This window comes from Prunus mume, linkage group LG2 (assembly GCF_029339155.1).
Source record: "Prunus mume cultivar Tortuosa linkage group LG2, ASM2933915v1, whole genome shotgun sequence".
Lineage (NCBI taxonomy): Eukaryota > Viridiplantae > Streptophyta > Magnoliopsida > Rosales > Rosaceae > Prunus > Prunus mume.
This window is the reverse complement of record NC_142699.1, coordinates 35,417,507-35,439,364: the sequence shown is the minus strand read 5'-3', so window position 1 is coordinate 35,439,364 and position 21,858 is coordinate 35,417,507. Positions and strand designations below refer to the sequence as shown.

The 21,858-nt window shown below is 37.1% G+C and overlaps 5 protein-coding genes and 1 pseudogene across 6 annotated transcripts; 2 read left to right on the top strand and 4 right to left on the bottom strand.

The window, feature by feature from the left end:
• Window positions 1-375: 375 nt before the first annotated feature.
• On the top strand, window positions 376-3,580 carry LOC103323077 (putative polygalacturonase). The gene is made up of 6 exons (XM_008225038.2): window positions 376-710; window positions 1,304-1,621; window positions 1,738-1,858; window positions 1,964-2,138; window positions 2,233-2,303; window positions 2,611-3,580. Exons 1-6 carry the CDS (start codon window positions 699-701, stop codon window positions 3,270-3,272), a joined length of 1,359 nt encoding a protein of 452 aa, XP_008223260.2. The 5' UTR covers window positions 376-698; the 3' UTR covers window positions 3,273-3,580.
• Window positions 3,581-6,431: 2,851 nt separating this feature from the next.
• LOC103323078 (transducin family protein / WD-40 repeat family protein) lies at window positions 6,432-12,606 on the top strand. The gene is made up of 13 exons (XM_008225039.3): window positions 6,432-6,661; window positions 6,747-6,890; window positions 6,977-7,092; window positions 7,279-7,433; window positions 8,034-8,122; window positions 8,557-9,106; window positions 9,368-9,535; window positions 9,945-10,108; window positions 10,237-10,316; window positions 10,702-10,813; window positions 11,394-11,468; window positions 11,567-11,732; window positions 12,251-12,606. The coding sequence occupies exons 1-12, from the start codon at window positions 6,572-6,574 to the stop codon at window positions 11,711-11,713; spliced, it is 1,890 nt and encodes a 629-aa protein (XP_008223261.2). The 5' UTR covers window positions 6,432-6,571; the 3' UTR covers window positions 11,714-11,732; window positions 12,251-12,606.
• A 417-nt stretch (window positions 12,607-13,023) lies between these two features.
• LOC103323079 (uncharacterized) lies at window positions 13,024-14,426 on the bottom strand. Its single transcript, XM_016791902.2, has 3 exons — window positions 14,280-14,426; window positions 14,111-14,195; window positions 13,024-14,014 (listed from the first exon to the last, which is right to left on the bottom strand). Exons 1-3 carry the CDS (start codon window positions 14,295-14,297, stop codon window positions 13,272-13,274), a joined length of 846 nt encoding a protein of 281 aa, XP_016647388.1. The 5' UTR covers window positions 14,298-14,426; the 3' UTR covers window positions 13,024-13,271.
• A 1,827-nt stretch (window positions 14,427-16,253) lies between these two features.
• On the bottom strand, window positions 16,254-17,126 carry LOC103323081 (major strawberry allergen Fra a 1.08-like; annotated as a pseudogene). Its single transcript, XR_016124783.1, has 2 exons — window positions 16,865-17,126; window positions 16,254-16,746 (listed from the first exon to the last, which is right to left on the bottom strand). The product of XR_016124783.1 is annotated as a major strawberry allergen Fra a 1.08-like (transcript).
• A 1,190-nt stretch (window positions 17,127-18,316) lies between these two features.
• LOC103323082 (major allergen Pru ar 1-like) lies at window positions 18,317-19,238 on the bottom strand. Its single transcript, XM_008225041.3, has 2 exons — window positions 18,905-19,238; window positions 18,317-18,797 (listed from the first exon to the last, which is right to left on the bottom strand). Exons 1-2 carry the CDS (start codon window positions 19,086-19,088, stop codon window positions 18,490-18,492), a joined length of 492 nt encoding a protein of 163 aa, XP_008223263.2. The 5' UTR covers window positions 19,089-19,238; the 3' UTR covers window positions 18,317-18,489.
• Window positions 19,239-20,315: 1,077 nt separating this feature from the next.
• On the bottom strand, window positions 20,316-21,412 carry LOC103323144 (major strawberry allergen Fra a 1.06-like). The gene is made up of 2 exons (XM_089047614.1): window positions 20,986-21,412; window positions 20,316-20,797 (listed from the first exon to the last, which is right to left on the bottom strand). Exons 1-2 carry the CDS (start codon window positions 21,171-21,173, stop codon window positions 20,500-20,502), a joined length of 486 nt encoding a protein of 161 aa, XP_088903740.1. The 5' UTR covers window positions 21,174-21,412; the 3' UTR covers window positions 20,316-20,499.
• Window positions 21,413-21,858: the final 446 nt, after the last annotated feature.

The following is a 21,858-nucleotide window of genomic DNA, read 5'->3' as shown; positions in this document are numbered from 1 at the left end:
CTGCAGTTTCACCCTCCTCCCGTACCACCACCAATCCCGCTTACGTGGCTCTTGTCCCCCCCTTAAAACTTTTCGTGCACTCCTGGTAACATTATCACTGCCCTTCCTGTTTTGGACTTTGAACTAATGACTTTCCAACAGATGTAGGCAAACAGAGACACTCTGCTTATCAAAGTTTGAGTTTTTTTTTGTGGTAAATGTTTTGTTCTTCTTCTTGTCATTTATTACTCTCTCAAATGGAGGGCCGTTTCAAAAAAATTTGTCGGCGAGAGACGTTATTAATCATAATCAATTTGGAGGGTAATTACCAATTAGTGGCAATAAATGATATTTTATTCCCCTTTTTAATTCTCTCTCCTCTCTCTGCACTGCACCTGCTCTGTTTTTTTTGATTTGCTTGCTGCTTATGTGCATGGAGAGAGCTGGCATTTCTATAGTGGCACATTTCTTTCTTTTTTTATTTTTTTTTATTTTTCTTTCCTTACCATGAATTAATTTTCTGTTTTTATTTCTTACTTGCCATATATAAGTATTTATGCTTGTGTCATTTATACAATTAATGCCCATACCACACATACATACAATAATAAGGCCTTCCCCCTCTGTTGGTGGGTGCTGCTCCTCCTCCTCCTTCTCCCTCTTTCTTTTCCTCTGCTCTGCAAGTCTCCTTTTTGGTCTCAGCTGCAGAGCTTTGACTCATGAAGATGCTAGTAAGTACGTTTCTTTTTTCTGGGTATTTTGTTTTTTTGCCCCCTTATGCCAATTTGGAATCCGAAGACTTCATCTTTCTGATTCAATTTTCAATGAGGATTTATTTTTCTCATTTCTCTTAGGTGGGTCTTGTGAGTTTTCTGTGTGGAGATTGTCAGTTTGCTGATTTTATCTGTCAGCCTATACCATAGATTTGAGGGCAAACCAGTTTTGCTAGTTTCAGTCTTCTGAGTTTCTTCTGACCGTTATTTTGTTTCCTCTGCTCAAAGCATAGTTGATCTTGGTGATATTTGTGTTTTTGCATCTTACTCTATTTGCTTGGTCATGCTTTTTTAATTGGATTTCTGTTTTCAGTTTAATTTTAGTTCACTCATATAGCATACATTGATCATCTCTTCATATGTCAAAGTTCTTGAAATCTGCTGATGTTGGCCGAGTCAGTTGGTCTAATTCTATTCAGAATTTGCAGCTCTCTTGCTATTTGCACTTGTTCTCTTTTTATTATGTGTATGAGTTTGTGCAATGATGTTGTATTTGTCCAAAGTCCTTCTGGGAATTAGTGGATTGCTTGTTAATTCTTCACCATTTTCAGGTGGTATTGCTCTTGCTGCTGACTTTGAGTAATGCTATCGACCTTGGTGGAGAAAAGGATGAGAAACCGTGTGATTACAATCTTACATTAGAACCAAGACCACATAGTGTGTCCATCTTGGAGTTTGGTGCTGTTGGAGATGGGAGAACATTGAACACTCTTGCCTTCCAGAATGCCATCTTCTATCTCAAGTCTTTTGCCGATAAGGGCGGTGCGCAGCTTTATGTGCCTCCGGGAAGGTGGCTTACTGGAAGTTTCAACCTCACCAGTCATCTTACACTCTTTTTGGAAAAAGGCGCTGTCATTCTCGGATCTCAGGTACTGCTTTACTTGCATAGCGAGGCGATTAAGTACTTTTGATGCTACAAAATCAGTTGGAGATGAATTTTTTTTTTTTTTCCTTCATTAAAATGTTTCTACGGTTGCTTGTTTAGGATCCATCTCATTGGGAAGTTGTTGAGCCCCTACCCTCATATGGTCGAGGGATTGAACTTCCGGGAGGAAGATATCGTAGCTTGATAAATGGATATATGTTACATGATGTGGTCATAACAGGTATGCAGAATCTTTAAATACCCTTTGCTGCTTTTAGCATGTTCTCTGACAGTAGCCTCATTTTCTTTTTCTCTTGGATGTTCCTGCAATTTTTAACTGCACTAGGTGATAATGGAACCATCAATGGCCAGGGCTCAGTTTGGTGGGATTGGTTTAGCTCTCAAACTTTGAACTACAGCCGCCCTCATCTTGTGGAATTTGTTTCGTCTAAATATGTGGTGGTTTCAAACCTCACATTCGTGAATGCTCCTGCTTATAACATCCATCCAGTCTATTGCAGGTTTGTTAGCTAAGACCCTTGATGATTGTCTATGTTCTTTAATTTTAAATTGAAGGAGATATTTATGTAATATCTATAAATGAATGCAATGCAGCAATGTACATGTTCATAACATCTCAGTCTCTGCTCCTCCAGAGTCGCCTTATACCGTTGGTATAGTCCCAGGTTTGTGGCAGCTCTCGACTCCCTGCGTTGAATTTTTGTTGAAGTATTGTTTAGGGTTTTCACATTCCAATTAAGTTTGTTGTCACCGTACCTAGTATATATAAATGTGTTCTGTTACGGTAACACTTAATGGAATCAGAAATGTTGGCTCAACTTTGAACGTCTTGAAGTATCATTTCCTTGATTAATCCTGTTCCTTACAAATTTATTTCTATGTGCATCCTGAGTTATTCCATTGGTGTTTGAAATAATTACACGAGAAGAATACTATTCGGAATATGCTATACTAATTTCTGTGTACTTTCAGATTCTTCTGATAATGTGTGCATAGAAGATTGCAGCATTGGCATGGGGTATGATGCCATTGCCCTTAAGAGTGGTTGGGATGAGTATGGCATTGCCTATGGAAGACCCACCACAAACGTACACATCAGGCGTGTCTACCTACAATCGTCTTCTGGTTCTTCTCTTGCCTTTGGTAGTGAGATGTCTGGTGGCATTTCAGATGTATTTGTGGAGCAGATCCACCTATACAACTCATTTAGTGGCATTCAGTTCAGAACAACAAAAGGTAGAGGGGGCTACATCAGAGAGATCATCATATCAGATGTTGAAATGGAAAACATCCACATGGCATTTGGTGCCTCTGGTCAGTTTGGTTCCCATCCCGACGACAAGTTTGATCCTAATGCTCTCCCGGATTTGGATCACATCACCTTGCAAGATGTGATTGGCACAAACATCACTATTGCTGGAAGCTTCACAGGGATCCAAGAATCCCCCTTCACTTCCTTTTGTCTATCCAATATCTCCTTGTCAGCCAATTCTGGTTCTCCCACTTGGGTATGTTCAAATGTTTCTGGCTCTTCATATTCTGTCTTCCCTCAACCCTGTTCTGAGTTTAATAGCTCTTATTCCTCTTCCTGCTTTTCGCTACTTACTGCGAATGGAAAAACCGCAGTCTTATGATACCATTCTTCCTACATACTCCAGTTATACTTTTCAGCCAGAGTCAACAACAATGAGGGAAAGAGCCACAAAATTTTCTACCATTGCCCTTTAAAGTTAGACCACATTCTTTCCAATAAGACACATGTTCAGATTATTTGTTTTCTTCATCCTGTAGATTTGCAGTCTTGCATGTTCCTCCATTCTGCAGATTATTTGTACAGCTTCATTTCTTCATTCATGTGTAAGCAAATTTTTGGTAGTGATATGTAAGGACTTGGGGTTATTGTTAGCATTGCTATTTAAATTTTAATGTTTTTATTTATTTATTTATTTCCCAATTCTGTTGTTTGCTGTTGAGTGACATGTCTGGTGAGCCATGACATGGTAATTGGTAAATGAAAAGAAAAGTGGAACCACCGTGGGGTTAGAATAAATAAACGGTCTTGTCGCTGAAGTGAAGACACAGGCTCACCAAGTTAAGTTTTATCTTCCCCCAACATTTTGGACCTAAATAGAGGCTCCCTAAGTTTTATCTTCCCTCAAAATGTTTTCCCATACTCTAGGTCACACGGTGTCTGTATTAGAAGAAAAAAGATAAGCCCAAAAAAGAGGGTAAACGTTTGTACAACGGTTCACACTTCTCCAAGAAAAAGTAAAAACCCGGATGATAAAATAATCTGTATACATGAAAGTAAAATTCTGACCCAAAAAATAAAAAAAAAATTGAAAGTAAAATCTTTCTTTATTTTATGATAAAAATATTTTTACTAAATCTGAAGGTTTGAGCTCAAGATCTCTCCTCTCGGGCACACTTGCGTTATGCCAGTTGGTTAGGGCAGTGAGTATGCCTCCTTACACCCAAGTTTGAATTTCCTCCATACTTTAGTCTATCACTTGTATCCAAAGAAAGAAAAAATCTCTCCTCCCGCTCCACACATTCTACGATGCTTGACTTAAAGCTCATGAACTAGCTATAAAAGTTGTCGATACACTTTTCAAATCTTAGAAAATAAGTTCACTTGTCTGCCTCAAGTGACAAAAGTCAGGACTAACTTACCAACAAAACCAGTTTAAAAGAGTAAAACATGTTTTAGCAAAATATGATTTGGTTGGGCCTTTTGGCCCGTTTTCACACCCCTCCCCCAAAAAAAAAAAAAAAAAGAAGAATATTTGGTCCAGGCCTTCTCTTGGGAGTTTCAATTAGTTTGGGAAGTTCATTTTATAGCGAGGGTCTTATATATGATCCTTAAGAGCATTTCCAACAATGCAACCAAGGGGAGGGCTGGGGTTTGGGCCAAAATCTTGTTTCTAGCAGCAAAACACAACCTGGCAGATGGTGGGACCCAGATGGGTTGGCTCGAGAGCAAGGTGGCCCGAGCTCTAGCCCGAGTTTTACCATGACGCGCTACTGCGCCCACGTCTTGCACTGGGTTCTCCGATTAGATTTTTTTCTCCAATCCAACGACAATACTCTTCACTTTTAATACCAAATCCTCATATATTTTCTTCTCCTTCTACTATTATTCACTTTCTACTCAATTTTTTTTCACTTTCAAGTTTTATTTTTCTCTATCATATTATGACTTCTTCTATTGAAACCGGAGGGGCATGGAGCATGATATCTTATCTGAAAATTTTAAATTTGAAATTTATCTAAAATTTGAATTTTGAAATTCATCCGAAATTTGAACCCAAAAATTTTATCCGGAAATTTTATCCGATTATGAGATATGAATAGTCTTGACACGTAAGAAGAAAATCTTATCCGAAAATATTATTCAAATTAATTATTGAGGTAAAAATTGTGAAAAAAACAAAAAAATGAATAGTAATTGCCCTTTGCCATGACAACGAGTGGAAACACATAATACTTTTTGTAAGGGCAACTATTATTTACGTGAATAGTGGCTGCCTAGCCCCCCTTGCTATGGCAAAGGGAAAATGGGTGGAGTTGCTCTAAGAGATGGCTTGGATCAACGATTAAGAGTTAGAGACTCACCTAAGATCCATATATAAGAGCAATTCCACCCATTTGTCCCATGGTAAAGGGCAAGGGGAGGCAAGGACAACCACTATTCAAGTGAATAAGTGGCAGTCTATGCAAAAAGTAAGGTGTGTTTCCACCTATTGTCATGGCAAAGGGCAAATATTATTCATTATTCATTTTTCTTTTTACCTAAACAATTAATTTGGATAATATTTTCGGATAAGATTTTTGAGTTCCTAGTGCCAATATTTATTATAATTTTTTGGTGTTGGATGTGAAGCAAAATGGTAGGCATTTATAGAAAAAAAGTTCAATTAGTGAATTTTTTTTCACATTTTTTTGCCCAAAAAGAGCCCAGCCGTTGGATTTTTTAAAAAAGAGCATAGGAGCTACTAGAACGCAACAAGTTACCGTTGGTCGACGTTAGCGCGCGCAATTCAAATTTTTTTTAACGTTGGAGTGTGTAATTTTTTTACTTTTTGAATTACTACATCGACGTCAAGAACCTTCGCTCAACCTCAGCCGATTTCCTCTGCAGGTCGACCCAGTCTCATGAGACCCATTACCGCTCGGGTTTCACAAGCCCACTGGAAGCTGGTTTTTGGGCTCGAGCCCTGTCTTGCCAAGGCTGCTGGCAACCGTTGGAAATGATCTAGGGCCCTCATTATAGAATTCTTGTAGTTAGGGCAATTTGATTCAACGCTTAAGAAATATGGTATCGTCTAAAGACCACTCCCTCACTTTAGAAATCTACTAGTTAGGGGATGCCAAACTCAATAGGGCCGTAATGGGGCTTAAAACTTAAAAAAAACCATTATCTTCTACTAGTTAGCTTTTCATTTAATGATATTTTTCCTTCTAGTGTTGGAAGATGTCCAATATTCGAATCTCCTTTCCCATTCATCACAAAAGAAAACCATCCTCCCATTTATACAAAATTATTTAGATAACTTATCATATAAATAACACGTTAATTTGCTAAGGGCAGTCCCTCACATCTTATGTAATAACTCCCCCTTCCATGATGAATATTTTAAAGAATAAATCATGCTAAACATAACATCTTCTCAAAAAAAGAAAAGAAAAAGAGTTGACAGTATTGGGCCCAAATTGACCAAAATGACAAATAAAGCCCATCATTTGAATAGAGCCCACATAAACAACCAAGAGCAGAAAAATAACGAACGCCCTAAACGCAAAGCAGAGCCGTTGCCGCGTTCACTCTTCAGCTGCCCATCTTCTCCTCTCCGTGTTCTAGGGTTTAGGGTTTAAGCACTGCACTTGTACGCAGCTCAGTCTTATTCTCTCCTAGCAAAACCTAACTTTCAGCATGAGCTCGTCAAATATCAGAGACCTCTTGACGGCTTTTAGTCCGTCTTTGGACTTGTTCGCCATAAGCTCTGGAGATGGTCGAATTAAGGTACTTGTAATTATATGAAATTTGGTTGCTTGGTTTCTATATTTCCTAGCAAAACAATAATTTTTCATTTCTGGGTTTGCATTAGATTTGGGACACTGTGAAAGGTCAAGTCCAGACAGAGTTCACAGACATTGTATCATCAGAAGATACAAGCATATATGCAAAACGAGAAAGAGGGCACCTCTCAGTTGATTACACATGCATGAAGTGGTTCTCTTCCGAAAGAAAGGTTGTAACTTTGGTTTGTTTTTAGTTTAACAAGTAAGTGTTGCCATTTATTTATTTATTTTTTCTGTGCAATGTTCATTTTGGCAGAAGAAAAGGAAGCTTGGTTGTTCATTGTTGGTTTTGGGAACTGGCGGTGGTGATGTTTTGGCACTTGATGTGTCTGCTGGTCAATTGAAATGGAGACTGAACGACTGCCATGCTGGGTTAGCTCACCTGCTTAAACTTTCTTTGTTTTCATCCTTTTTCAAGTTTTAATCATGTGCAATTGGTGAATACACTAAGTCACCTGATGGTTGGCTTGGAATGAATATAATGCTTATGCAAATGTATGTTTTTGACTTTTTGGGCTGACCCAAGCAATCTATCTGTTGCACTTTCTGTCATTGCAGTGGCGTTAGCTCCATATCATTTCCAAGAAATGCTTCATGTATTTACACTGCCGGTGCTGATGGGATGATTTGTGAAATTGATGCTTTGACAGGAAACCTGTTGGGGAAGTTCAAAGCTTCCACAAAGGCAATCTCTTCTATGTCTGTTTCGTTCGGTATGTTCCATATGCATATGTCCATTACATTACATCTTTTGTGCTACCCTTGCTTAGAGTATAACATTATTCTGCTTAATGTTTGTGTTTGAAATTACTTGGTTAAATTACTTGAGGATTATACAATCTGGATATATGAGCTATGCATTTATGTGTTTTGATAAATAAGTTAAAAATTGATAATTTGTGGTGATGAATGGTAACTAATGCTGGCCAATAGATTTTTCATAAGTCCCAGGAAGAAAAAGGAATGTTGTTGGTGAAATTAGTTGTTTCACAATTTGTAGTTGTGGCTCCTGTGGAAGAACTGTAGGGTTGGCCGTTCAATATGTATAGATAGGTATGGAGGGTCTTGGTGAATAGGTTCAATCAGATCTCTATAAATTATGGCACATGCAATCCCTATCATATTATATCTGTTGTATGTGGAAGCTGATTATGGTTAAAAATAATAGTTAATGCTAAAAAAGGTGAAGTTTATTTTGCAATATTTGTCATGGATTAGCTTTCTGTGAGTCCAAATAACTGTATTCTTTGTTATATTGTAGCATTCACTGTCTTTCTGATAGTAACTTGTGGATGGTCTTTTCTCTGCACCAGATGGGAAGATATTAGCAACTGCGGCTGCACAAATGAAGATTTTCAATTTGTCTGATCACAAGAAGATACAGAAGTTTTCTGGCCATCCGGTGAGTTATATTTTTTATTCCTTTTTCTTTTACCCTTTTTCTTCTTTGGGTGCCTAAACATGAGTACATGTTAAAGTCGGCTTATCTTCTAATAACTTTTGTTGTTTTACCACTGTTCCTAAATGTTTAAGCTGTTAGGATTTGACTTGTGGGGCAAATTTTATTATTTATTTTTAAATTTAACTTTTAACACTCCCTCCTCACATCTGGGTCTCTTTCCACCACTAGAGAGTTCAATATGTGAAATTCAACATTATTAGAGATTGCATTTGCAGGGATTTGACTTAGGATTGCCTACTTTGATACCTGGATAAATTTTTTTGTTTACCTCCCAAAAATTCCAGCTATCAGAAGGTTAAACTTTGCTTTTTATATTTAGCATTTTCTTTAATCATTCTTTCTTAATTTAATAATATTTACTCACCATTCGTTAGGGAGCTGTTCGCTGTATGATCTTCAGCGAAGATGGGAAGTACATCCTCTCATCTGCAGTTGGTGAAAGGTATATTGCAGTATGGAATATAGGTGGTGGAAAAAAGCAGTCAGCAAGTGCTGTTCTTGCAATGGAGCACCCTGCTGTCTTTGTAGATAGCAGGTGCATAGACAGTGGTGAAGTTGGTGATATAGGTCTATCTGTATTAGCGATTTCAGAAGTCGGTGTTTGTTATTTTTGGTTTGGAAAGAATATTGAAGAATTGCGGAATGCCAAGCCTACAAGAATTTCAGTATCATCTGAAGTCATTTTGACCAAAACTCAGAAGGGTGCAGTAACTACAATATTTGCTGCGGTTTTGCAAGGAATTGTAAAAGCTGCTTCTGGGCAGATATTTGTTGCTTATGGATTACCAGTGAAGCCATTATTCCAGAAAATTTTGGTACATTCTGGCACAGACATAGAGTTGAGTAGCTCCCATGATGGGGTTCTTCTACCAATGAGTCAGTCTCTTGTCAAATCTAAGAAAGGACAAAATGTACAAAATAGAGGTATGACATTCTCACAAGAAGTTTCCCCCCTCTGCTGGAAGATATCAAAATCATAATTTTTTTTTCTTTGCTCAGATGATGCACTTCTGGAACTTTTTTTTTTCATTAACGTTATTGTTTATTTGTTTATTTATTTTGCTGATAATCCTCGCCTGAAAAGTTGTTACATTTTCTGCTCCTAGTTTAATGCTACTTACTTTTTCTTCTTCCTGATTCTTGATAGTTAATGGTTAGCTGACTTATTGTGTAATGATCCAACAGTTATTGCATTAGATCGTGCAAATGCAGAAGATGCCTTGCTTCCAATTCCAAAGATTTTTGATTCACACGAGAAAAAGAAAAGACATGAAAAATTAAGTTTTGGCAAAGATGAAGTAATGGCTGATTTGGATAACAGCGGGAGTCATGCTGGCCTTATGAAGAGCAAAGGTGGGCACTATATTCACTCAGGAATGCATTTGAAATTTTCCTTATGTAATATAAGTAATCTTATATAATAAGGCTGGCGGCCATATATAGTTTCACTAAAACACCCAAAAGAAATTATAAGCACTATTTAAACATATAAACACACCCAAAACTCATCATTACACACACTCAAAGCTTAAACACACCCAAAAGTGACTTTGGGGTTGATTTTGGGTGTGTTTCTATGTTTAAATGGCGGTTTTTTTATAAATACATGTCTAGGATTGGGTTTATTTATAAATTTGTATATTAATTTCTACCATCCAATACTTTTAGGGTAATCAACATGTCTTACTATATGTTATTTGACATCTGATCATGAAACGTGTATCTACTTTGCCTGGTTCATATGTTCTGCTGGTATGTGCAGATGACATGGTAGAATTTGAAGCTGACACTGCAGCAATTTGCATGGAGGACCGACTGAGATCATTAGGGATACTTAGCAAAGCAGATGACCTTACAATTAACTCTACACTCAACTCTGCAACATTCAAGAGTATTGATCTTCAGACTAATATGCCACAGAAGAAGGTTTGTTTATTGGTTATATATTTGCGTCTGTACGGTGGTTTGATGTTGTACTTTTTATATTATTATCTGCACTTCCTGATTTCTCCCTCCTTTAATTATGTTCTGATCAAATACTTATCATCTATCAGATGAGGGCAGCTGTTTTGTCATTAGAACCTAGTGACGCATGCAAGTTATTGGGAGTCTTGGTGGCCATGTGGCAAACAAGGTTTGGTCTTCTTGTTCTTATTACATGCATGTAGATTTATATATGCCCTTTTGGTCTTTATGAATGTTTATTTTGGTCTTATACAGACAATTTGCATCTTAAATGCTATTTAAGTTAAAGTGTGCATGTATCAATGCGTGTATGCATGTATGTATGTTTCCTCTGTGTGTGTTTGTGAGGATGGAAAGAACTATGAATCCCATAATATCTGGTTTGCTAATAAGGACCTGAATTTGACATGTGATTTGGTTTTTAAAAACAGTATATTTATGTTTTATGCTAAAGTGATAGTTTGCTTCATCTTTATATTATTTTTATCCATTTTAAATCATTACAGTATTAACGAAATATGACTTGAGTTTTAATCTTTGATTATCATTAACAGGTCTAGCAGTGGCAATTATGTTCTTCCATGGATATACAGCATATTGGTAAATCACAGTCATCATATCATGTCTCAAGAACCTGAAACCCAGATGCTTAGCTCCTTGCTCAAGGTAAAATTTTGTGACCAGTTAATATTAGTTTATTAATATTTACTATTTGCTCCCTCATTTAATTTTTATCATTATAGTAGTATGCGAACTTGAAATGAAATGTGGCTTGTTAAAGAAACGTTTAGCCTCCCTCTTTCACTTCATATAATTGGTAATCCGGTAATACTGCAGAACAATATCAAAGACACTGTGTAAGATTCGTATTTGACGAAAATCTTCTGGTGAATATTTTCTGTGAAGGAATAGCCTTCTGTTTTTCTTAATCCCCACAATGCTGTGAGGTGCCTGGTTTAGTAGCCCATGCATATGGTACACCATAACCAGTTAACCCTTGATGAGCAAGGCCAACACCTAGATGACTCTTTGGTTACACTACCTTCAATGTCTTTTATATTTACCTTTACCTCTCGGATAAATATGACTTTCCACATAAATGCCACCTAGACCTAGGTGTAACTTTATTATTGGTCTTAAAGAGGGGGCATCATCCAGAACACTCAGTACCTCTTGAAGAAACAGACTCAGTCTTAAGTAATAATATATTGCATGGAGCACTTAATTGATGTTGTTATTCATGCAGGTTACCAAATCCAGAGGGGCAGCTATTCAGCCTTTATTACAATTATCAGGTCGTTTGCAACTTGTGATGGCACAGGTTGACAATCTCACATTTTAACATGAATTCAGTACTTTTTTTGTCCAATTTTGTTGATATTTTGATCATTGATAATTATTTTTGTGCTTTTGAAATAGATTGACAAGGCAACCCACACCAAAACTCAAGTGTTATCGCACGAGAACCAAATGGATGAAAGCGAAGATGAGGATGAAGATGTAAATGAAATCCACTATGGTGAGGAAGATGATGATTCTGAAATAAGCAGTGATGATGATCAGTAGTTGGATTTCCTGATGGGAGGTAATCAAACTTTGCCATAATAGCAATCTTTTGTCTTCCATATTATTTGTTACGATGCTTTGCATTTTTAGTAGAAAATATTGTATGGAGATAACTTTAGTGGACCTACACTATTTCTCCACGGTTTGATTGATTATTAGACTAGATGGCTTAAGTGTAATTACTAGCACCATTAGGCTTATGAAGTCTCATCCTGTGGTTTCTGCTACTTAAGGAGTAGATGTATTCCTTTTAGTGTTGGAAGAGTGGCCCGAGTCTGTGAATGAGGGAAGTGATTCATTACGTTGTTCCAGCTGGTCCGTGTTTAGTTTTTTAAAGGATTAGAAAAATGTGAATGAGGAAGTGATTCATTACGTTGTTCCAGCTGGTCCATGTTTAGTTTTTTAATGGATTAGAAAAATGTTTGTTGACATTGAATATATAATGACATGGAACATAATTCATGGCTTTTGGTTAAAAATAATAATTAAAATTTACATTTTGTTGTTCATAACTCGCGTTTTTTTGTACACTTGTAGTTGAATTAGGATAAAGAGGCTCGATGTGGTGCAGTCTGTTGAACATCTTGTGCCAGCTTATTGACTGTAAAGCTGGCAACATTTTGTGCTCGGTGTCTCGTTCCCAAGCTTAACTCCAACAGTTTTGTTTCCCTCCGGTTTACCCCTCTATCATGATGAAGAAATTCAGATTTGCCCCAAGATATCAATTATAATTTTCTTTTTTCTTCCTACATTTTCTCTGTAATAGCACAAGCACAGGTGTATCAGTGTAAATTTTGCTGCGACTTGCAAAAAGCACAAGCAATTTTGTATAAATTGTGTTTCCGCAGACTCTTTATCTTGCTCATAATCATATATCGTCTGTGCAATTCAAAGTCGTGTTTGAGTGCATTTAATGAGTCCAAAATATCACAAATTAATTATCTATACATAAACTGAGTTATAAGAAAGAGTGAAATTTCTGAAGTATTTCTATGCGTAATGAATGTGAAGCAAGTTTTACTCGGATGAATATTAAACCAGGGACCTCCTCTTTAAGGGAGAAGTTTGATTTTAGAAAAATGTTAGTGGTGTAGTAGATTCGTTGACGAGAAGAAACTGGAAATTGAAGTTTTCACTTCTTGCTTCTGTGGATACACGATTCGGGAAACTCAGGCTGGGGAAAGCTCTTTCCACTTTCCAAGTGCAGAAGTCCAAAGAGGAGATAATAAGAAAACATCCAAAGAGGAGATAATAATGAAAACAAGTAAATGTTTATGGACAAATGAAAGGCTGAGAAGAAGTATGGTCTTAAAAGTACAGCTTTATAGAATTTCAGGCGGTATGCATTAGCTTGCTCTCTCACAGTGGAACTTAGGATAAATTCTTTCTTCACTTGCAAGCTTGGAATCTCATTCTTCCCATAACATCATCACATGATTATTAGAAATTATATTTTCTCCCCTAAAAATATTCTCCATTAACTTTCTTGCCGAGATTGATTCCTTTGAGGAAAAAGATGATAACCCTTTAGCACCAAAACCTCTCTCTGTGTCTTTCTCTACATTACGGCACATGCATTCGGATTTTCGTCGCTAAAAATTGATGTGATATTCCCGTTGCTATTGCTGACATTAATGTGATGTTCCTCATTGTAGTAATTCATCCTACTGAGATGTGTGGGTTGAGGGGGTGGCTGGATATACTCATATTCAGTGACATAAGGTGATGGCCTGTATGTGTTGTAGCTGTGTGTTACATAGACTGGTGGCGTCGGTGTTGGGGTGGGGCCCATTGGGATGGGGGTAGGCTCCGGTGGATGCCCTTGGCTGTTATGATATCTGTTCCAGTACCCAGTGTAGCCTTGAGAGTGGCCATATCTGTATCCATAATCAGGTGGATGATGGTATATGGTATGAACTTCTCCAACATCTCTTGGAGGGTGGTGCATTTGGTGGCCTGGGTTGGCTTCTGCAGCCACAGGTGCTGCCTCTGGTGTTGGAAGTTCTGGTGGTGGTGACTCTTTTGGTGGCTCTGCTGGTGGGGCTGCTTCGGCTGGTGGCACTGCTTCGGCTGCTGGTGGTGCTTGCTCTGCTGGTGGAGGATCAGCTGGAGCTGGTGCACCACCTTCTGGTGCTTCTTGTTCTGTTGGTGGAGGAGCAGGCTCTGTTTGTTGCTCTGTATGGGAACATATGGTGGCAATCTTCCTTGTTTTCTTAATGGCTTTGACTATCTTCTCAGGGTCTGCCCACCCAATTATTGTTAGCTTTTGTTGTGGGAAGTCAATGTAGAGGTCATATATACCTGTGGAAAATGAGAGTTCATTCAGTTTAGGAGGTAATGAATGACGGGTTTTTAGTGTAAAGGAAAACATACCAAAAGTATGTCATGAATTCTTACCATTGATGCCATGTAGTGCTTTCTTGATCTTCTGTACGCATCCATTACAGTCCATCCGGACATGTATCTCCGTCACTCGGGGTTTCTGCATTTGACACAAAAATTATGGTTAGAAAAATCAGTGTTGGATTGCATCAATACATGTCATGTGGAAGCATGCAAGCCATACCTCTAATCCTGAAGCCATGAGAGGCAATGGAGAGAAGAGAGAAGAAACCAGCAGGAAATGCGATTAGTATGTGATGAAGAAGAGGCGGTGGAGGAGAGTATAAATGAAGAATCAATAGGTGGCATTTTATTTGTACACAGGCAAGGAATAATTGAAAGGCAAAAGATGTGGGGCATGCAAGGAATCTCCTTTCCACAAGAGAAAGATTGAAATATTGCAGATTGATTAGCCTCCAAAAAGCAGTGTCAAATCTTAAAGGCTGGAGAGAGAGAGAGAGAGAGAGAGAGAGAGAGAGAGAGAGGCGTGGGTTCAAGAAAAGAGTCAGTTTTTTTGTATGGACATTGGAATGTTGAGAGCCAAAGGGAATTTGGCTTTATGATGGATGGCTGTGTGTATAATTGAGGGACGTCTGTGAGCTTATTAGGATATCCAAAACCGACCATAGAAAAGAAATTGAAGTTACCAGATTACATTTGTTTACATTTCCACCAGTGCATGGCTAGCTTTTCAGGCTTGAAGGAGTTCCACTATTATGGAATCCTTTTGGCACAAGCAAAGATCAAATCTTACGTATTTGAAAATGACAAAAACTAATTTGGGGTTGGAAAGCATAAACCTCCTTTCATTTTAGTCGTAAAGGTTGACAGAGATTTTGAGGTGCAGATTCTTTCTCTTCTTAATACTGCTTAATTGCTGTTTTGCTTTAGCAGAGTGTTGAGCTTGATCTTATTAAATTAAGTGTCAGCCTGGTGTGAATGGAGCTTAACCATTCTTGGAATTGATCGAATCTTTGGGTCCTATGGCACCGGGACCTATCAGTTTTCAAAGTTGTTTGACTTTGGTCATTGTAAAAAGAGGCCAAATACATAAATAAGTTTTTTTAAGTTATCTAACTAAATTGCTTGATGCTTTTGAGTTTCAATTTTAGCCATTCTTTAGAGCATCTGCAATGGTGATTCAATAGTTCAATTTTGTCATCTATTGAATTGAAATGCAATTTTACTTGCAATGGTACAGTTCAATAGCTTCAGTTTATTGACATGTGGGTCCCATGATTAGCCTCTTGTAATTTAATAGAGAGTTCATCACATAAGCACCTCTCTATTGCAATTGCATCTATTGCAATGAACTAAATCACACCATTGCAAGTGAGATTTTATTATTTTAGTTCGATTTCATGCAATAAAATTATATTAATCCTAATCATTGCAGATGCCTTTGTAAAAAAGGAACTGATATATAATTAATTAATATTGAAGCCAGCTCCAACCATCCAGCACCTACCAAGTGTCATATAACTAATGCATTATTTCTTATGATTGCTGAGATTAATGGCTTGCTTCCTTTAGGACTGTATATTGACCAAAATGTTAGTTGTCGGCAAGTTGTGCTCAGTTCGTCTTTTCTGTTATGTGATTGTGTAGATGGACGCTTGGCATTGGCACGTAAAGTTGATTGCTGTTTGTTCTTGGACCAGCTTGTACAGAGTTAGGCTTCTCAGCTCTGAAATACAAAATAAACAACAACAAAAACAGAGCCAGCCGAATAGCCAAAGGACTCGCTTGGGATAAAAACAAAACAATTAAAAGGCTGCATTATACTGCGTCTGGTGGATGCATTCTTTCTGATTGAACAAAAAGACTGAAGCATGAAAAGTATTGGGGGTCAGAGGGAATATACAAGCTGGCTCTCGCTAAAGAAGATAGTGAAGAACATTGACGAGCTTTGCATTGAGTCATTGACCAAATTATTGAGGTTGCAAGCTGAAAACGAAGTCCATTTCCCTAAATAAAGAGTGAAGAAAATTGACTAGTTTTTTGTTCTTTTTTGCGATTTGAAACATAAGGAATATACAGGCTGGTGGGTATGCTTTGCTTCTGCTAATGATATTCTTGTCTGGTGGTATGGTATTGTTGGCTGATGAATTTCCATCTGTGATTAGTGTTCACAGATGGATTCTATACTTCAAAAATATGGTCACAAAACTCAACAAGTCCACTAATATTTGGAACTTTGTCTTACAAATTACAATATTCTTGTTTTATTAATTATAATGGCAACCATTGATGAATGGTTCACAAGGTTCCTAAACAATGAATTCGCAGCAGTATATATTGTTTATGTATATATAGAAGTAAACAGTTGTAACTATATATCCCCATAGCACTCAAGAATAAACATGTGGGTTCTCCAAGAGGTAGGCTTCCACAACTTTGTATATCCCCATAGCACTGTTCTTTCCTGATATGATTTCCTCTTCTTTGACCTCAAACTCCCCTATGGTGTTGTATTTACTTGTCATCTTGCAGATTGAGCTCCCATCACTGGCTTGCCTCAAACTTGACCTCATAAGCAATCGAGTCAAGCTTGTCACCTAATGCATCCCCTTCAATCATGGTGTACTTGCACACAAAATTATCTTGGTCAAGTTCATCGATTCGGTGCTTCACGTATCTGAAATGGCTGGCTACATTGTAAACCAAACAAAACATTCATTCAGACAAGAAATATTGCGAAAACTGCAGAACTGCTAAAACAAAAGTTTATCTGTTGTTTTTTTATTTAAAAAATGTCAGATTACAAACCTTCTGTGAAGTTGACTTGTTCAATGCTTCCTGCTCCCCCATCTCCTTGAGTTACATCAACGCTTGCTATGAACTGGGGCAACAGCCTTGGTATCAAATTTTTAGAGTCTATGATCAGAGCCTTGAACATGCGTGCCGGGGCAATTGGGCACAGGAACTCCTGTGTAATACTTGTCACACCCATGGTATGCAGAATAGGAAGAGATAAAAAAGAGAGTATAGAGTGGTGGAAAACATTGGCAGTATATATATAGCTTAAGTTTAAGTGTGCGTTGGTGAAATCCATTTTGAAAAGAACGCATGATTAGTCATAGAATGTTTGTCAAGGTTTCAAAGTATTTTGGCCACTAAGTTAGACTTCAGATTCAAACTTCAAAGATCCTACTAAAGAAAATACATGTTTATGATATCAAACACATGGGCGGCTGTTACAAGATTGGGGCAGGATTTCAAGGGCTGGCACATTTAACCCAAATTCTGACAATAACTGTAGCATATTTGTTCCTTATGAGGTCCAAGTTTTCTGTTGATTATGAATTTAACATGATGGAGTCGATTCCAGGATTATAAGTTCATTCCATATCGGACCAGTCCAGAATTATGAGAAGGGGTCATTCGAGTGTATCCCCTTAGAACAAAGTTCATGAGTAGTGGGCCGAGTTGATCCAATTCTAATTCATTTGTGAGTCAGCAACAAGTTGTGGTTGCAAATTATCAGATGCAGCCTGCAGTGAAGGGCAAGGCTGCAAATTGCCTATAGCCATTTGTGCATCAAGGCTTAACCTCCAAATATCATAAGGTCTACATGTTGCCTCAAGGGGTTAGATTGTGACAATTCCTATCCTGTCTAAACAATTGGTTAATACTTTCACGAGACTCATGCATGTTGACTGTTGACTGTTGACCAATTGTTCAGGTTTTATCTGGAACCACATCCATCACCAAGATTAATACAAAATAGATTGCCTACAAGAAGTTTTATATTTAACATGGTTTAATGAAATCCTACCTATATGTAGCAACAAGAGATGATCCATGATTTAAATCATAGAGAAATTATAAAAATACAGTTAAAAAAAATATCCAATCCAACACCTCTGACCCAAGTTGTGAATTTTTTCTTCTCACTCTCACTACTATTCAAGCAATACTTTTCAATTTCATCTGCATATTTTTTATGTTTCTGCAACTAATTCCTTATTTGACAAGGTAAATCAGAACAAATAATTTACAAAATACAAACTGTTGACAGAGTCGAATTAAGAATTCGAGATGAGACTAGAGTTTCTATCTGTTTATCATGGTTTCTGCTCTCCAATCCCTTCACTTTTCTTAGGAATGGACACTGCTCATATATATTTTTGTGTAAATGAAATTGGATGAACTATCTGATAAAGAAAAAAAAAATTGGACGAACTACTTTTACACACCACAGAGATAAAATGCCCCAGATTAAGTAGATTATGACCAAAGTTATATATTCATCTGAATCACAATCTTGTGCAAGAACAAGAAAATAAAGGAAAGTTCAACAAGAAAAGCACTTCTGGAAAAGGGAAAAAAAAAACATGGAACAATAAAATTCTAAAAATGTATACAAAAACTTGAAGTTTTATTGGAAATTTTTAAGTGTAGGCACGAGGGTGTGCCATGAGGTAGGCTTCCAAAACTTCATACATCCCAATAGCTCTGTCTTTTCCAAGCTCAATGTCCTCTTCTTTGATATGTATATCATCTTTGGCTTTGTATGTGCTTGTCAAATTACAAATGCATCCTCCTCTGCCATATCCCTCAAACTTGACATCATAAGTTATGTATTCAAGCTTTTCCAGCAAACTATTATCTGCATCGGTTTCTATGAAAGTGTAGGTGCAACTGAGTGCCTCTTTGTCCAGAGCATCAATCCTGTGCTTCACATATCTCATCGGGCTAGCTACACATCCATCCCCAACAAAACCAAACATATCAGATATTATTATAATTATATTTCATTAAAAAAAAATTAAGAAAGAAAAAGAGGGTTGACTTTGTGTTGCTAACCTTCAGTGAAGTTGATCTGTTTGATGGTTCCTACCTCCCCTTCACCTTCAATGAAATCAATACTTTTGATTGATGAAAACATGAGCTTGGGGCAGATGTTGTGGGCATCAAGGACCAAGGCCTTGAACATCCTCTCTGGAGTTACCTGAGTCACAAATTTCTGGCTCACTTTGGTGAACCCCATCTTGGCTTTTTTGCTTGATCAGAGAGAAAGGGTTTGTTGTGAGGAAGAAGATGAATGGATGATGTTTTGAGATGGGAATATGAAGGCACAACAACTTTTGTTTTACTATGAAAGTAGTTTTAGGTGGTGCCTGCCTGCGTGGTACTTGGTATGAATATTTTAAATCTTAATACAATCAAAATTCTAATGTACAAAATGGACCAAATGTAGCCTAAGGTGGACTTTTCAACTGGATGACTGCCAGTGACATGGAATTTCCATGCTCTGGACCTGTTAGAGTTTTATGGTCCAGCTGAACCAGTTGGCAGAAGGTACCTTTGGAAATAATTGATAATATACAAGATTCAAACAAAAATGCACATCAAGTTTTATATACAACATCGACTTTAAAATGTTTGAATTGATACACACTTAAAATTTTATAGAACACGCTTGAATTTTTAAATTTCTTTAAAATCTTTAAAATCTCAATTGAATAACCTATCAAGCCTAATATGTAAGGTAGTCTTCCCGTTGAATAAAAAATTCAAAAACCTTGCCGTCACGCTAGTGCATCCCTTTCTTTCTAGATTTCTAGATTGGTGGGTGGAATTAATATATAATTATTTGAATTTGTTGTGGGGCATCGTTTGCATCCTCAGGACTTCCACTTGATACTTTCTAAATTTTTTTTTCACATAATTGGTACACATTATTACATTACTATCTACGTGGCCCACACGGCTGAAAATAAAAAATAAAACAAGATATATATTTTTGCTAATAGTTCTTAAAATAGTTTTGGGTTTTGCACGGCCTACCAGCATTGGACTCAGGAACGGGTATAGAATTCAGCTAACAGGCCCAAAAAGATAGATTAAAATGCAGAGTTTAAAGACAGTTTCTTCTGTATCGGCAAGGCGTTTGTAGCTCCCTTGAAGGAAAAAAAAAAGCCATTATTCTTGTACTTGAGGTCCTGTGTTATCCTCTCTCCTATATCTTGTATTAAATAAATAAAAGACATTTTCCTGGGCGAAGAAGAAAAAGTATGATATTTCAATCAATATTATGGAGGAAGCTTATTTATTTATCACATTTCTTTGTTGCCAATCTCCAACGAATTGAGACTACAATTGTATATAATGGAGAAAATGTTCAAATCAAACCTACAACTCTATAGTGAGGGCCTAATAAGGCCTTAGATGAGACCTTATCTTTTAATTAAGGAATCAAATTAGTTAGCCATTAGATCAAATTAAGTAGTTTGATCAAATAATTAAGAGATATGACCTCGTCTAAGAGTCTTAGATAATGCCCACATTACAGAATGACTCCAGCAACCAGTGTTACAAGCATTATTAAGCTAGTGAAAGCAAAGCCCAACATAAATTTTCTTTTGGGTCTCTTTTCTTTGTACATTAAATTTAAGGCTTTAAGCATAGGCATCAGGGTTTAGGAGGAGGTAGGCTTCTACGACTTTGTACATCCCCAATGCCTTTTCCCTGCCAGCTTTTATATCTTCCTCTTGCAGCACAAAGTCACCCTTGGTGTGGTACTTGCTCACCATCTTGTTCTTACTACCACCATCTTCTGCAGCCTCAAACTTAACCTCATAAGAAACGTATTCAAGTTTCTCCATTACTAATGCATCTCCTTCAATCAAAGTGTAGCCATATACAAAGTTCTCTTCATCCACCTGATCAACACGGTTTGTCACAGATTTTATTTGGCTACCTGCATGAAGAAAATAATCTTATAAAAACTTGGTAAATTATATAATCCAAGGTAATATTTTGATGCCGGCCAAATTTCCAATCTCGCACTACACGTTCAAACAAATATTAATATGTAGTGCGCTAAATTCACAATATGATAATAGAACAATTCCCTAAAAATGTGTTGTGGTAACTAGCTAGACATGCCTTCGGCAAAGTTGATTTGCTTGATGCTTCCTGCCCTTCCATCACCTTGAAGGGTGTCAATGCTCTTAACAGCCTGAGGCATGAGGTTTGGGACAAGGTTGTGAGCATCAAGGACCAAGGCCTTGAACAACCTGGCTGGAGAGATTGGGGAAGTGTACTCATCTGTACACGTGATGACACCCATAGTAATTCAGAGAATTGAAGATATATGGTAAGAAATTATATCTTGGAAAGATGGGCTAATTTGTGTAGAGAGTATTAAGAAGCCTTGGTCAGTGAGGATGGTCCATGGGAAGTATATATAGGTTGAAGTTGAGACATCAATTCTTGTTCCTGAAATTTCTTCGGTTTGTTCTAGGACTTTTGTTTTGTGCAATATATTCTAAAATAATTTCAAGGGGCGACCTTTTTAAGGTTCATTTGCCTATAAGCAAAAGGAAAGGCAAAAGAGATTGAGCTGTGGATCTTGATGGCCTTGAACTTGGATACCCTATTGAACTCCAGTTGTCACCTATCAAAACAAGTAGATTGCATGATCGACATGGGCCAATGGACAAATAAGTCAGAATTTGGATTTTTTGAGGTTCACTATAATGACGGCAAATGAATTCTTAATAGGAGGAAAAAAAAAAAAATTTGTTACGTGCCTAAGATAAAGTAGTTTACATTTATATATATATATATATAAAGTAAAAGGCAGAGAATAATAAAATATTTAAAATATCAGAAAATACACTTAGTTAATGCAAACATTAAGAATTGAAATTATTAATTAAATAAAGATAATATGATAAATTCACACTTTTTCATATTAAAAAAAATTAAAATTAAAAGAAAAATTAGATAATAGATCATATTTTTATGAAACA

Excerpts from the sequence above, each read along its gene's own strand:
- LOC103323082 (XM_008225041.3), bottom strand. The coding sequence starts at position 19,088 with ATGGGGTTCACCAAAGTGAGCCAGAAATTTGTGACTCAGGTAACTCCA. Across the intron at positions 18,798-18,904 it reads ACAGATCAACTTCACTGAAG|CTAGCCCGATGAGATATGTG; the intron begins GTTAGCAACACA and ends ATGGATGTGTAG.
- LOC103323077 (XM_008225038.2), top strand. Across the intron at positions 1,859-1,963 it reads ACATGATGTGGTCATAACAG|GTGATAATGGAACCATCAAT; the intron begins GTATGCAGAATC and ends TAACTGCACTAG. Across the intron at positions 2,139-2,232 it reads ATCCATCCAGTCTATTGCAG|CAATGTACATGTTCATAACA; the intron begins GTTTGTTAGCTA and ends AATGCAATGCAG.
- LOC103323079 (XM_016791902.2), bottom strand. Across the intron at positions 14,015-14,110 it reads AGCACTACATGGCATCAATG|GTATATATGACCTCTACATT; the intron begins GTAAGAATTCAT and ends CATTTTCCACAG.
- LOC103323144 (XM_089047614.1), bottom strand. The coding sequence starts at position 21,173 with ATGGGTGTCATCACGTGTACAGATGAGTACACTTCCCCAATCTCTCCA. Across the intron at positions 20,798-20,985 it reads ATCAACTTTGCCGAAGGCAT|CCAAATAAAATCTGTGACAA; the intron begins GTCTAGCTAGTT and ends TCATGCAGGTAG.
- LOC103323078 (XM_008225039.3), top strand. The coding sequence starts at position 6,572 with ATGAGCTCGTCAAATATCAGAGACCTCTTGACGGCTTTTAGTCCGTCT. Across the intron at positions 6,662-6,746 it reads CTGGAGATGGTCGAATTAAG|ATTTGGGACACTGTGAAAGG; the intron begins GTACTTGTAATT and ends GGTTTGCATTAG. Across the intron at positions 9,536-9,944 it reads TGGCCTTATGAAGAGCAAAG|ATGACATGGTAGAATTTGAA; the intron begins GTGGGCACTATA and ends TGGTATGTGCAG.